The sequence below is a fragment of the Sarcophilus harrisii genome, chromosome 3 (assembly GCF_902635505.1).
Source record: "Sarcophilus harrisii chromosome 3, mSarHar1.11, whole genome shotgun sequence".
Classification (NCBI taxonomy): Eukaryota; Metazoa; Chordata; class Mammalia; order Dasyuromorphia; family Dasyuridae; genus Sarcophilus; species Sarcophilus harrisii.
Genome location: NC_045428.1, coordinates 369,957,319 through 369,972,698, shown reverse-complemented (window position 1 = coordinate 369,972,698; position 15,380 = coordinate 369,957,319). Strand labels below are relative to the sequence as shown.

Sequence of the window (15,380 nt, the reverse complement as noted above, 5' to 3'; positions counted from 1 at the left end):
TGAAGCCAACATGATAAATGAAATTCAACATGTAAAGTTAAATTTGGTATAAATTACAATAACATAGCAATAACTAATGCTACTTTTTATTGTAAATTTCCTGTAGTTGAATAATTAGAGCTTTTCTAATGGCAAAACTTTACAAAGGCAAACAAAACTCTGATCATAAAATGTAATTTTCATAATCTGCTTTTTTTTAACCTTTGAGTATAGAAAAAAAAATCTGCAAATGAGAAAAGTCACTGAGCAAAATATTACATTTAAAACAAAATAAATTTTTTATCTTTTCTCAAAATGATATATTTTGTACACTTAAGGAATTATTCTGAAAAACCAGGTTTTCTAAAATGCTAAAGATATTTATCTCTTTAAGTATCAAATCTTTTTGTATAACTTTTAAACGTTTTAGATGAAAATAGTTTTAAAATATGTTGCACACTACCATCTTCTTAACTATTCAAATGGGTTGCACAATATGATTTAATATTTTCTTAGTGACTCTTGGGTCATTATTATGAAAATGGCTTTGCTACTCCTTAACTCTGTTATCTTGGATAAGTCACTTAATCTTGAGGGGCTTAGGATGCTCATGTGAAAGATGACAACTGAATTAAATGATTTTTAAGGTCTAGTCCTGACATTCTGTGATTTTTCTATGCTGCAATATAGTGATATTCAGGGTCTTTTGAGTTGTATAGGCCTGCTTGAGTCTATACAAAATGAACCCCAAATGCTGAAATTCTAGATTCTTTTGTCTGGTTTTTAAATATTTTTGATTCCTCCCTTTTAGTAATCTTAGTTGTCAATAATAATAATAATGGTTATTATTAATAGAGACTTAGCAGTATAGCGGCCTGTGGTGGCTGTGTGACTCTAAGGAAATCGCTGAAATTCTCTGTGTTCCCTATATGCTAAGATTGTAAGTGGCAAAGAAGAGGCCAATCTAAATTGATAGAGGGAGTTTCCTCACCTGGGAATTATCTATGTCAATGCAATTCCATTCTAGTTCCTATTCCTATATAACACAATCCTCAAAAAATATATTCTCCTACAGAATTGTAAAACACAGGGGATCTAGGCCATATGTAGTCATTATGTTTCCAAATACAACTCAAAGAATTAGTTTAAAAATATATAAAGATACAATTTTAATTTGGTCTAATTTGGGGGGGAATGGTACACAGGGAAATCATTTTTCCTGAAAGTGATAGTCTTCTATGGATAATGTCCCTGTCTTCAGGGACAATTATCTGAAGAAAGGAAAGTGAGCTTTGTGGGTAACGGAGATCCAGAGGGAAGAAGAACATATATCCAAAAATAAGACTGCATGGCAAACAGAAAGGAAAATGATCATGGAGAAGACAAGACATAAAGTTCTGGGATACTGGATATAGTGAGTTCCATTGCATCTTGAAGGTAGATTAGGTTAGTTGTATTGAGACCAATAAACAAAATATCTGGCTCCTATAAATTGTCCAAAATCATTAGCATTAGCAAATAAAGATCAAAATGTATTAGTCTAAAAATATTTTTAAATAGATCACTCTCCTTACAAAGATGTAACTATGTAAATTGTGTACCAAGAATAAAATATTTGCTAAAAGACAAAATGGAAAAAGAAGGGTGTAGAGGGCCGGAACTCTGAGAAATATACTTGAAACAAGGATACTTACAACAAGGTGCTAACTCAGTGGAACTGATGAGATGATGATTCCCTAGTTTACATATACTTAGTACTTAGTATGGTGATGTGATGGTTCTCTAGTTCATACATACTCATGTAATGCTGTAATGATGTAATTGGAATAGGATATTTAAGGGCTGAGAGAACTGAGGACATAGTTATTCAGTCAGAGTGAACAGAATGTGAAGGAGACAATAAAGACTTTAGACTCTATTCCTGACCATCCTCATGGTGACTATACTGCTGAGACAAGGCCCATCCGGAGGACCTCCAGAAAGCTAGCCCAAACATTACAGAAAGATATAGGGAGAATTGTTTAAAAAAACAACAAATCATAATGCTAATTAAATGTGTAAATGCTCTGAAGATACATATAAATTTAATTTCAGAAATGCAAAAGTAGTTGCCAGTATAAATATGCATGTACACTATAATTCCTATTGTAAGCTATTCCAACCTATTTAACCTTAGGAAAGAGAAAAGTAATTTAAAGTTATTTATCAAATATGAAATATATGCTATAAATGAGGACTAACCTCGACTTTATTGAAACAATGTCTGAATTCCCAAGGATTCCCAGAGTTGGAACGAGGAAAAATGACAGATGTTTACATGGATCAGGATTAAGTCTAATATAATACCTATTGGGGGAAAAAGAGAGAAAAAAATGTGGTTACATAGACATGATTATTTTACATCAGTATTAATCTAAGTAACACCCACAAATCATGGGAAGGAGAGACATACAGTTTAAAGTGGGGGGGGGATATACACCCTATCTCACAAGGTTGCAATGAGGCCATGCAGTAAGTGCAGAATGTGAACTGTTTTTTATCTTCAAATTATCACCAAGATACCAATTCTCCAGGCCATTTTTCATTCATAAGATATTGTATATGGGACTGAGATAAGAAGGAAGTCCAGAGAGGAAAAAAATTACAAAAATGTACTTAACTCTATGAGTTAAATTTGTTAGAAATTTGTTAAGCACTTATTATACTCCAGACACCGTGCTAAACACTAGTGATACAAAAACAACAATAACAAATGACAGTCCTTATCCACAAGAACTATATAATCTAATTGGGAAGAGGACAAGCAAACAAATATGTATAAACAAGATATGTATGGGATAAATATGAATAATTTAAAGGGAAATCAGAACAAAGAGAGGTTGGGAAAAACTTCCTGGAGAAGATATACTCTTAGTTAAAGGAAGCCCGGAAAAATGAGGAGGCAGAGAATTTCAAGCATGATGATGGTGAGAGTGTATCTGGAGCCAAGAGACAGAAGCCTTACTCATGAAACAGCCAGGAGATCAGCATCATTGGATCAAAGTATGTTAGTGTTCAGGAGTAAGGTATAAGAGTGGAAGGGGAGGGGGGTACTAGGGTAACAAAGGATTTAGAGCACCAAAGAAAAGATTTAATATTTGATCCTGGAGATGAGGGAGCCTCTGAAGTTTATCAAATTAGGTGAGTGGCACGGTCAGACTTGTGCTTTAGGAAAATCTTTTTGGTGGCTGAATGAAGAATGGACTGGAGTGAGAGGAGGCCTGAGACAAGCAGACCCACAGGTAGGCCATTGCAACAGTCCACATGTGAAATGATAAGGTCTGCACGGAGTGATAGTAGCATCAGAGAATAGAAAAGGGAATATTTAAGAGATGTAGCAAAGGTTTTTTTTTAAGTTTTGCTTAAAATAAGGAATATCTGAATTCTTGTAAAACAAAGATTTCGGAGCTTCTTCAAATAAAATTGATCCATTAGCAAAAGCCTGAATCTTAATGACAATGAGGGATTAGAGAACTAATTAAAATGTATATAATTTTATTTGTCAAATTCATATTGAGCAGGATCCATTAAATGCTCTGCAGCTTTACCTATTTTTTTCCTTTTAAAAAGTTTCTTCACTAACAAGCTTTTATATTCTTTCCCATCCAACATACCACTCTGAAGGAAAAAATAAAAACAAAACAAACAAAAGAAAAACCCTTATAACAATTAAGAGCTTTTCCAAAAACTCATAAAAATAGAATCTCTAAAAACTAATTCTGTAGCACTGCTGAATGATTTTATATAACTTGTGACTTCAGTTAGGATAGGAAATGTTAGTTTCCTAGTCACTAAATTGTTTTTTTTTATTACTAAAGTTATTTTAGCTCAACTTAAGGATATCTTACAATGCTACAAAAATCCATTTTTTATTTCTAAACTTTTCAAATGCAACTATTTTTGTTATAATAAAATGTGAAAAAAGTTCCATTTTTCTATTTTTCTTAAATATTTATGGGAACTTATGTTTAATATGATAGAGTTAGAACTTTGGCAAATAGAGAGTTCAATATAAATTTTTCTAGTCAAATTTTCATACACTGATCAGAAGATGTTTGGGTATCTGAAATCTTAAGTTTTATTAATGGAAATAGACCAAAGCAAAGTCAGAATTACACCACAGTTTTTATAAAACTCTAAATAATTAATTGTATCATTACCTGAGATTCTTTAGCCAATAAATTAAGGACGGCATACTGAGAAATACAATCCATATTACTAAGTTAACAATAGTAATATGCATCTTAAAATTATCTTCAGCATTATCAATGGCTAAACCTATGGGAAGTACATTTGGTTTTGGAGGAAGGTTTTGCTGAGATCCATCATTCTTCTCTGTTTCTTCAATGGAAGAATTTGAATCATTTTCATTTCTTCCAGGGATATTCTGCATCTATAAATAAAACAAGAATAAAAAAAAAAAGATTTGTTATATTAAACAAAACCAAGTTTAAGACACTGTTATCTTTTAAATAGACTTACTTAGAAAACAAATATGCATATAATACAATCCTCATAACTGAGAATTTGCTTGATAATAATAAATATTATCTTTTTAAAAGCACAACTGAAAATAACTTCTGAGTCTTCTGAATTAGCTACTCTCAATTTTATGTCTAAATAGATCGTCAAAAGATGATCTTTCTATACATTTTTCTCCTAACTCACAATAAACAAATTTTTTATTCAAGATGAAGGACCATAAATTTAAAGTTCTTCAAACTTGTTTTTTAAAAAGTAATTTGGTAGGGACAGAATTGGATAGCGTAATTCATAGAATTACAAATAACTAATTTCATTGAAGTCAATAAGAACTGGGCCTTGAAGGTGAGAGAGTAATTTTTCATGTCTTCATATTTCCTTAAAAACCAAGAAGTGAACAGTTGATGTTCAAGGGGCTCAAAAAATCACCTCTTTACTAGATGGAGTACTGAAAAACAATAAGGACCAGAGACAGTAACCATAGAGTTCTGAAAGCTAGAAAGGAACATGGATAAAAGATCTAGCAAGATATTAGGAAGAGAAAGTAATTAATGATTTTAAATGGGGTAATCAAAATGATCTATGATTTTCATAAAAATTAAGTGCAAATTGATTCCATTCTAAAATGATAAATTGCTCAAGATGATGAAAATATATAGTATATTTTGCCAAAAAAAAAAAACAAAAAACCAACAACTTACCACATCAGAGTTATTTTTCAGTGTTGTTATGTTGGAGTACAAATTAATAATCTATAAAAAGAAATAAATTTTTGTTCACAAACTTGCTTTGGATCAAGAAATATTTAAAAATCCTTGTTTGGAGACTAAAAAATCAGGGAGCAAGGGGATTCTATTTCTTCCTAATTAATTCTGTATTTTATGCTCCATAGAAGCTATTCTAAATGTCCTCTTTCTTTTTAAAATGCCCACATTTCCTCCTTCTCCCTCTCTAAGTTGAGGACTTTGCCTCTTACTTAACTTAGAAAATGGAGGTCGTTCAATGTGTCCTTCCTCTTCTCCTTTCTCTTCATCCTCCAAACTTTGACATCTCCCACTCTCTACTCTTTTCTTCCTACCTATTCTTCTTGCCCAGTCTAATCACTTATTCATCTTCTACTATTTTCTCCACTGGGTTGCAAACACAATTTTGCTCACTTGAATTTTCAGTCTCTCACTCTCTACTGTTTCCTTTCCTATTGTCTCCAAACATCCAAACTCTTCTATCCTTTAAAAAAAATCATTCACTAAATTATTACACTTTCTTGCTATCTTATTATATTTCTCCTCCCTTTTCAGCCAAATTTCTTTTAAAAAAGCAGTCTCTGCTTGCTGCCTGCACTCACCCTTTGCAATCTGGCTTGCTACCTCATTATTCAATTGAAATGACTTTTTTCAATTCTTAATTGCCAATTGTAATGTGTTTTCCTCAGTCCTCAGTCCAACTGCTGGATTTCATCATATTCTCTCTTTCTCTCACGGTTTTCCTTATTTAACTTTCTCTTGTTTTTCTCCAACATATTTGACTACTGTGAGTGGTAACCAGGCCCTCTTCTTTGTCTGCTTGGTACTATATACTTCCAGATAGTTGTGCATATACTCTCAGATCTACCTCTCTATCCCCCTGGCCTTTCCCTTCCACTTCAGTCCTGCATCACCAAATGTTTGTTGGGCATTTCAAATTGAATGTCCCAGAGATAGTTTAAATTAAACAGATCCAAGACTAAACTCATTATCTTTTCCCCCTCAAACTTTCTTCTTCCAAACTTCCCTATTTCTATTGAAGGTACGTACTATCATCTTTCTGTTCTCCTAAATACATCACCTCAACAACATCTTGGATTCACATTCCCTCACCCCACATAGCCAATTGTTGCCAGGTTTTATTCTTTCTACATTCATAGTATTTCTTGCAATTAACCCTTTTTTGTTATTTATACAGTTAACACATTAGCCCAGGCCCTTACTACAACAGTCTCCTGACTGATTTCTTTGCCTCAAGGATAGCTTTTCAGGCCATTCTATACACTAATTATTTGTAAGCACACATCTGACTATTGACTCACCTACTCCAGAAGTATCAAACATTCTTGAGTGAGGCCTGAATAAGCTTAAAATGTAAATGGCAAATAATTAACAAAATAAATAAAAATACAATAGAACATAATGTTAATATGTGAGTTTTAAAGTCAATATGTGGCTGTAGGGATCTTTTTTTTTTTTTTAAAGTTTTAGTGGTTCCATTTCTAATTGAGTTTGTTACTACTGCACTATTAATCAACTTGGCCTCTAGAATAAAATAATAAATCTTTCTTTTTAGTATTTAAATTTTTTCACAACCTGGTTCCAACCTATATTTTCTAGTCTCAATGACAATTACTTTCGTCCTATACTCTGCAATGCAACCCAACTAGCCTCCTTTGTTCTTCACATGGTACATTTCATGTCCCCTGTGTGCCTTTGCAATGGCCATACTCTGCTATGAATACTGCCTGTTAAAAAAAAAAAGCTGTATTTTGCATACAAAATCATTATTTTTAACTCAGTAGTGACTTTGATCTTTGTTCTATAAAGTTAGTGGTCTAACAGTAAATAGTCACTGATTTATCAGCAACAGTAATTATCAGTTTCCATTAAAAAAAAAAAAAAAGAAAACTGATATCTTGGCAGTCATTTTTTTACTTATGTGGAAGTCATTTTCAAATTATACAATTTCAGGAGATCCAGAGGAAGACTCCTAAGCAGGTTGGGTGGGCACTCACAAGGAATTTATGGGACAAGAATGAGAAAGCATGGCTGTGGAATGGTATCTTTGAGGATAACATTTCCATTGATGAGATCACAGATCCATGAAAGAAGCAGTATTAGTTTCCACAGGAACCATTTATACTAATTTACTGCTATGCATAACAGCTATATCCAAAATAAGTAAGGAAGGGGGGATGGTGGTGGCAAAAAAAAAAAAAAGCCTTTGCATAACAATTTTAAAAGCATATTAAATAAAACATATCAATAAAAGAAAAGAAATACTGACTCCTCTGCCTCTCCAAAAAAAGTAGTTCAGTTTACTAGTTGTTACAATTTTCCTGCATTATTATTGCCTTATTTTATTTTACCTACTCTCTCAATTCTATATATAAACTAGCAAGCCATTCTAGGTAAGTAATCTATGTTTTGTAAGTTGATAGTTTTGTGCTTCAACCAGTTTTTTCATTATTTGACTTATCATCACTATTTTAAGTATGTCAGCCAACTTCTCCCATATCTTAAACCATGTTACTTTTCCCATAGCAACTGTTACAAATTTGTTACAGAAAATCTAGTTACTGTTCTCCCATCTCAAGGTGGATTTTAATCTCTATTTTCCTTTTATCAAATGAGATAACAGTTGTATTTAACACAAGTGCCCAGAACATAGAAGGCTCTTAATAAATGCTTTTTCTCTCCTCTTTTCCTTTTTTTTTTTTTTTTGGCTATTAAGCACCAAATTTTACTATGCTTAACTATTTATAGATGCAAAGTACCATTTTACAGCTTATCAAACCAATATACACAAGTGGTCATTATAGTAGCAAAAAGAATTTATAAACTCTTTTTGAGGAGTCTATATGGAATATTTACTATAATTATATATATATATATATATAGTAAATGATGATTTACTATAATGATGAGCACCTTCTAACATTCCAGTTAAAAGACTTAAGTTGATACCTTAAATACATAGTAAAGATAGATGAGAAGTATTGCAAGTGCTCCACAAGTTGTCCAACCAATTATTAGCAGAAGCATAATCAGAAATAATAATCTTGTTGTTATCAATCTGGAGTCGTTAGGGATTTCAGAAGATCTAAAATAACAAGAATATAGTCTTTTAAAATACTTTAAAAAGCCGCTCAAATCCAGGAGAATAATTTATACTGTAACATCAACACTTTGATAATGAACAATTCTGAAACACTTAAAAATCCTGATCAATGCAATGACGAAGCATGAATGACAATAAAGGATATTACCTACCCCCTGATAAAGAGGTGACAGACATATGCAGAATGAGACATATTTTTGGACATATCTAATAGGGAAATTTGTTTTGTTTGACTATGCTTATTTGCTAAAAGACTTTTGTATTTTGTTCCCTCTCCTCCAATCAATGGAAAGAAGGAAGGGAAAAGGAGAAAAAAATGTTTCATAATGGAAAAAAAAATGTTTAAGCAGTTCCTATGGCCATATATTAGAAACAATATGGTCCCAATGGTCACTATTTTGGGAAAGATAAGTTTAAGAAAATTCTAGGTTTATAACAATCTTAAATGATGGTAATTGTTGAAATTTTAAAACTTTTAAGTACAAGAAGTATTTCAAGACATTTCTAATTAATTAAAGGTATTTTCAGAGTTTCGAATTACAAGCAGAAGTAGAAATCAAAGTTAAATATATTATCTATACTATTTATACATATTATAGCTAATAAGAACTAAAGTGGCGAATTTACAAAATCCCTTTACAAAATTTACAAGGCAATCCCTTGTAAAAAGGAGAGCAATTATCAATGAAGTGGTAGTTCTATTTATATACCTGTTGTGAAGAATAATCACCTTAATTTAAATCTTAGAGCCTAGGGTTCCAAATATTTTTGGTGAGAAGGGATTTTTTTCATTTTCCTAAAAACTTGTGGAAGAACTGGATATAATTATATTTTAATGAAGTCAAGAAGCAGGGAATGATACTGAAAATACAATATCTGAGCATAGTATAAGCAAGGGGGAGAGAATTACTTCTAACTAGTTCATGCCAGAAATCCTAGCAAATGATCTAAGAGTGATATGATAAAGAGAAAATGGCATCATAATACAGTTTTGAGGTGTATAAGCAGAATACTAATTGGGAACCATTATGTTAAGATTTTACTATAGGTGTAAGAATACAAAAACAACAGTCCTAAAACTGAGCTACCCACTGAGAAAAATGCAGGATAGCCAAATTCAAACATATTTCAATTTACTCATATTTGCTTAAAAAAAAAAAAAGAATATCTTAAAATGATTAACTATGATGATAAAAATGAACAGTCATTAATTTGTAAATTATCTACAGAATTATCTATAATTAATGTTTAGGGAAAATATAAACTAATTTTTAAGCTTCTCTTTTAAGAACATAATTTATGAAAATATTTAATAGCTTTAATCTGTAATCTTAAATCTTAAAGAAGAAAGATTTAAACAATAATTGAAATGAGTTTTTATCTTTTTTTACCTGTTTAAAGTTAGCCATAGTGAAGAAAGAAGCCTCACAGATAAAGAAGAAAGTATGCCTCCCCAGTATGCAATACTGGTTCCAAACAGAAAGAGGACCAATGATACAAGTGGGAAACACATGCTTTGTGTATTCAGAAAAATGGCATCTAATTCTGGTAAGAAGAAACTATCCCAAATTTCTTTAAACCAATTATAGCTGTAAAGAAAAAAAAAGACAATATTTTAATTAAAATATCATGTTTATCGTCAGATATTATGTATATACACATTTATCATTTAACTAGTCTAAACATGTTTATAGAACTCAACCACCATATTCATTTAGAAGTTTTTTTTTTTAAATCAAAAGTACAATAGTTCAAACTTAATCGAAGACTGGTATCTACTGTCCTGCACAGACACATTTTCAAAGAAGACAAAGCAAAACTTTAAAGTAATTATCTAGGTAAAATAAATTCTGAAGGCTATGTAGGACAGGAGTTTTCCACCCTTTTTGTGTCCTGGTCCACTCTGGTAATCTAAAGAAGTTCACAAAGCCCTTCAGAGAATATTTTTAAATGAATAAAAAAGAATACATGAAATTATAAAATAAATCATTTATATCAACAATTATAAAAATATACATTTAAAAACAAGTTCATGTTAAAACCCCCTAATTTAGGGGATAAGGATATCCATTAAATTTTTAAACATTTATCAAATTAATTATTTAAATAACTACGTTTGTATTTTAATTTCATTATGGCTTATTTTTATAAGAAAATATTATTAAAAATAAATAAAATTTTATCTATTTATGACATAATGAATTAACATCCCATGTTTTCCATATGTCCTCCAATATTTGTCACTTTCCTCTTCAGTCATTTTAGCTAATTGGATACGTAAAAAATGATAGCTCAAGGGTATTTTAGTTTTCATTTCTCTAATCAATAATGAATTAGAGAATTTTAATGTAATTATAAATTGTGATTTCTTCATCTGAAAACTGCCTGTTCATATCTTTTGACTATTTATCAGTTGGGGAATGAATTGTATTCTTACAGCTTTTACAAAGTTCTTAATATATTTGAGATATAAATAAGACTTTTATCTGAGAAAGCTGTCTGAAAAAGTTTTCCCTCAAATTTTCTGCTTTCTTTCTGATCTTGACTACATTTATTTTATTTGTACAAAAACTTTTTTGAAATTATCCATTTTATCCCATACATTGTACATGCAAACCTGATGTAATGGAATAATACTACTATGCAGCAAGCATTGATAAATTTAAGTAACATCAGAGGAAAATAAAAGGAAACAAAATAGCAATATATACAATACAACAATGTCAATACAAAAGTCATAAAAAATATAAATAAATAACTAAAGAACCAAAATGTTCCCAGATAATAGATAACAAAATACAAGTTCATTCTTCAAGGAAAGGCAAGAGATGAAGAAAGAATGTTGCATACAATGTTAGAATGATTATTTTAGCAATTATTTCTGCTGAACTTATTCTTTGTTAAAAGGAAAAGGGAAGGTTTATCTTGGAACAGGGGAAGATGGATAATTTCTAGAATTGACTATAAACAAAAGTATTATGATCCTTATTTCAAAATATGAAGTATTTTAAAATATAGTAACAGAACTTGTCTAATTTCTTATTGTATACTACAAAAGACAATTGTAAACAAGCTGATTTTGAATTACTTCAAATCATAATATAAGTTGTTTATAGCCAATCTGTGAAGGAAGGGCAATAACATGGGGAAACTGATATTTACCAAATGGCATGCTGTTTTAGCCTCTAAGCAAAATTAAGCCATATGAAAAACATAACTCACCCCAACATGAATTTCATAATTATTACAAAAGGATCAACTTTGTATGGCTTGGCTTCTCTATCCAACATAGCGGTATAATCTAAACAATGGCCTAGGAGAAAATTTAAATAGAATTCATTGTAACCTAAGCATGAATTATTTTAGAGAATTGCCAATAAATGCAATAGTTTTAGTTTTAGGAACAGTACATGTCTTTAATAGCCAGAGTAATACCTGATGAAGAACTAAATGATTCAGTGACAATCTGATCCATTCAGTCTTTTAAACAAACAAAAATATGATAATAGTTGACATTTATTAACACTTTACAATTTACAAAGCAAAAATTTTCTCCTTACAACAATCTAATGAAAAGAATTTAAGTATAATAATTCCCACTTATAAATGAGTCAACCAATGATCAGAGAGTTTAAATGATTTGTCTATCCTTATCTAGCTAATAAGTAGCAGACAAATAATTTGAACCAAGCTCTTTTAATGTCATTTTTGTTATCCCGCAGATATCTCTAAATCAAGGAAACACATTTTAAAAGAGGCAGCTTTTAAAAGGGGGCAGTTAGATGGCACAATGGATAGAGCACTGGCCTTGGAGACAGGAAGAAATGAGTTCAAATCCAGCCTCAGACACTTAACACTTCCTAGCTCTGTGGTGACCCTAAGAAAATCAGTTAATTCCAATTAATCCGCAAAAACAGAACAAAAGGCAATCGGAGACTAAACAAGATGGCTGGATGGAATGACCTCTAATATCAAGGCCTCTATGTCTAAATCAATCATACTAACAAATTAGCAAACATTCTAGAATGTTTTCTCTACATCTGAGATTCAGGAATTCTTGAAGGGCATGATACAAAAAAGAAATCAATAAACAATTAATAAATATCTGGGTTCAGGACAGCAAACTATGCTAGGCAATAAGAGATAAAAGAGATTAAAAAAAGTTTATCCTCAAATAGCTTACAGCTTGATAAGAAATGGGAGGAACCTTAAAGTTTCCCCCTTATTTTACAGATAAAGAAATAGATCAAGAAAGGTTATTGACTCACCCAAGGTCATACTTGTAGCCAACCAGAGCAGAGCCACAATTTATACCAATGCACTAACTTCAAATAGTTTTCTCTCTCCTTTCCCCCACCCTTAGAATTATATGTCTTCCCAAAATGAAAGGTAAATGTAATCAGCTGAATGAAAACATGAAAAGCAAAAATAATTTTTGTGGGGGCCAGATAGTTCAGAAAATCATTAACAAGATAAGTCAAGTTAAGACAACAGTTATGATAGTAGGGTTTAGGGATTTATTTACCAGGCTTTGAATCTATTTGTCTATGCACTTTACTAGCACAACTCTGGATTCTAGGATCAAAAGATGAGGTACTAGAAAAGAGTCTCAAAGGTCACCCCAGTTCACTCTCTTCATATTACAGATGACAGGACATATGGCCAGAAAATTTAAATGACCTTGCCCAAGGTCTCAGAGATAAGAAATGAAAGAGATAGGATTCAAATCTTAGTCCTTTAACTACAAATCTCTCTCACAAAAGGACTGATGTGGCTAACATATTTGGAGAAAATATCTAGATATTCTTCTAGAATGTGTCAATTACTTAAAAATTAGCTTACAGAAGAAGGAAAAAAGAAAAATAATCTGTTATTATATGGCTAATTTTTAACGTTCTTTTATTCCTCTGAATTTAAAATATTATTGCAATAAAATGAACTAATAGCTGCTTCATTATAAATCTCATATATAAAATAACAAAAAAAAACTTCATGGACATTCTTACCTACTGAAATAAGAGACTGTAACTGTCCTCCATAAGTAAGGAGGATACTAGACATGATATAGGCAGGAAGAGCTCCACCATGGAATCGAATTATCTAGAAAACAGATAAATCACAAGATATTTCCATTTATTCAAATTGTTGATGAAAATATACTCTCATGTGCAATAAAAATGCATTTTTTCATTATCTGTTTAAAAATATGGCCATGTAATCATTTTCAACAATGAAAACTAAAAATGATGGCTCTAAATAAATTTATAAATATTATAAATTTGTTATAATATGAATGTTATCTGAATTTTGCCAAAAATTTTGGTAAGGCATTACACAGTTTGGTTAGAATATATTACAAACCTATTTTCAAAGATCTAATTCAAGTTAATTCATCTGCTAGTCTATCCTGATTGCTATATTTCTATTTCTCAAATACAGGATTCATACCTTTGATAGATATATGCACTTTTTTTTTTGCAAGGACTTCTCTAGCTTCTAGCTTCAAAATACATATTCCTCTTACTTCCTCTGCTACTTAAATCCTCTTATGTATTCTTCATGCAATAAAGTTTATTAATACAACACAAGAGTTTTGTTAATCACCATTTCAAGAATTTGTATTACTGCATTCTCATGAAGATTTCATCTATACTTAAAACCATCATCTGATGTTTCTGAAAACATAATAAAAATCCTTAATTTTCCCCCAAACTTGACTTTATTCTTGATTTTAAACATAATCCTATGCACAAGAAACATTAAAAATTATATCCTTAATGTTATGAAATTAAAAATTATCTAAGTACATAATGAAATCAACTTTCTTATAAAATATCTTTGCTAGTCATATTTCATATTCTGAATAACACCTTGGCTTAGAAGTTGAATAAGCAAATATGAGTTGCCAGACATGACAGATATATTACCAGGCAATACTATGCCTTGGTCATGATCATTATCAGCGCTATATGTGTCTAGTAACAGACTACCTTTGCTATCCCTGAGAAGGCCATGGTTCTGAAATATTCATTCCCTGTAGGTACAAAATTAGAGTAGAACTGATCAGAAAAGAAATTTTTATGTTCTTGTATGAATCAGCATGTGCTGTGTTGAGCAGCATATACATGTGGTAACTTTTTAAAATCTAAGGTAACTAAGCTTTTAAATCAGCAATTTTGCTTTATGTAAGAAGGCAGTAGTGCCCATCAATAATATTCAGTTTAAGCCCAGGAATACTTTATACATTTATTCCTACTAGGGTAAAATATGGCAAGCACTTCCAAATTAGACCAATGTTAACTGCATTGTAAAACTATTCAGATGTCTAGTGATATGACCAAGAAGATCCCCTTCACACTTCAAAATAGCAAGAAGTGTATTTAAGTAAACAGTAGAAAAAAAAAATGTGGATATCACATTAATAGGCTCTCCAAAGGTCTATTTCCTGCTCCATGTTGTATGTGCTGGTAGCAGTATACAGGGAGGGTATTACAGGTTGTGTGACCAGGTGGCATGATTCCCACCAAGAACCTTCAAAAGCAATGCAACTGACATTCCTTAGAGTTTGTTTTCAGCAGCAATTCACCAGATTCCTTCATTCTTCAGCAAGACGAAATTCATGGATCTACCTGAGCAAACTCTAATTGTGACCTAGATGAAAGAAATGTAGTAGCTGAATAAAACACAGGCTCAGGAGCTCTGTTCCAATGCTATTTAGGTTCCCCATGTTAAAAATGTAAAAAAAAAAAAAAAAGAAAGAAAAGAAAAGAAAAAAGAAACAAGGAAAGAAATGGTTCCCAATGTTAAAAATGAAAAAAATGTCTGGCACTTAAATCAGTGCTATAGCTAGCAATTTGCCTAACTTTCTCTCAGATGCTCAAAATAATCAGAAATGCAAATTAGCTTTAAAAGCCACTAACTACAATAATGAAAATGAGAGAAATTCTAACAAAAGCCACAATGATGAGGGAATACAACTCAGCAAAGAGTGAAGAGTAAAGAAAAAAATACCA

The 15,380-nt window shown here is 31.2% G+C and overlaps 1 protein-coding gene across 2 annotated transcripts in view; it reads right to left on the bottom strand.

The window, feature by feature from the left end:
- The window catches only part of PGAP1 (post-GPI attachment to proteins inositol deacylase 1), an 89,687-nt gene that overhangs the window by 6,297 nt on the left and 68,010 nt on the right, over positions 1 to 15,380 (bottom strand). For both annotated transcript variants that reach the window (XM_031960277.1, XM_031960278.1), the window contains exons 20-26: positions 13,374 to 13,467; positions 11,590 to 11,680; positions 9,759 to 9,956; positions 8,214 to 8,349; positions 5,202 to 5,252; positions 4,179 to 4,411; positions 2,221 to 2,325 (exon numbers count right to left, since the gene is read on the bottom strand). In XM_031960277.1, the coding sequence (XP_031816137.1) occupies positions 2,221 to 2,325; positions 4,179 to 4,411; positions 5,202 to 5,252; positions 8,214 to 8,349; positions 9,759 to 9,956; positions 11,590 to 11,680; positions 13,374 to 13,467 (908 nt within the window). The remainder of the gene's footprint in view (positions 1 to 2,220; positions 2,326 to 4,178; positions 4,412 to 5,201; positions 5,253 to 8,213; positions 8,350 to 9,758; positions 9,957 to 11,589; positions 11,681 to 13,373; positions 13,468 to 15,380) is intronic.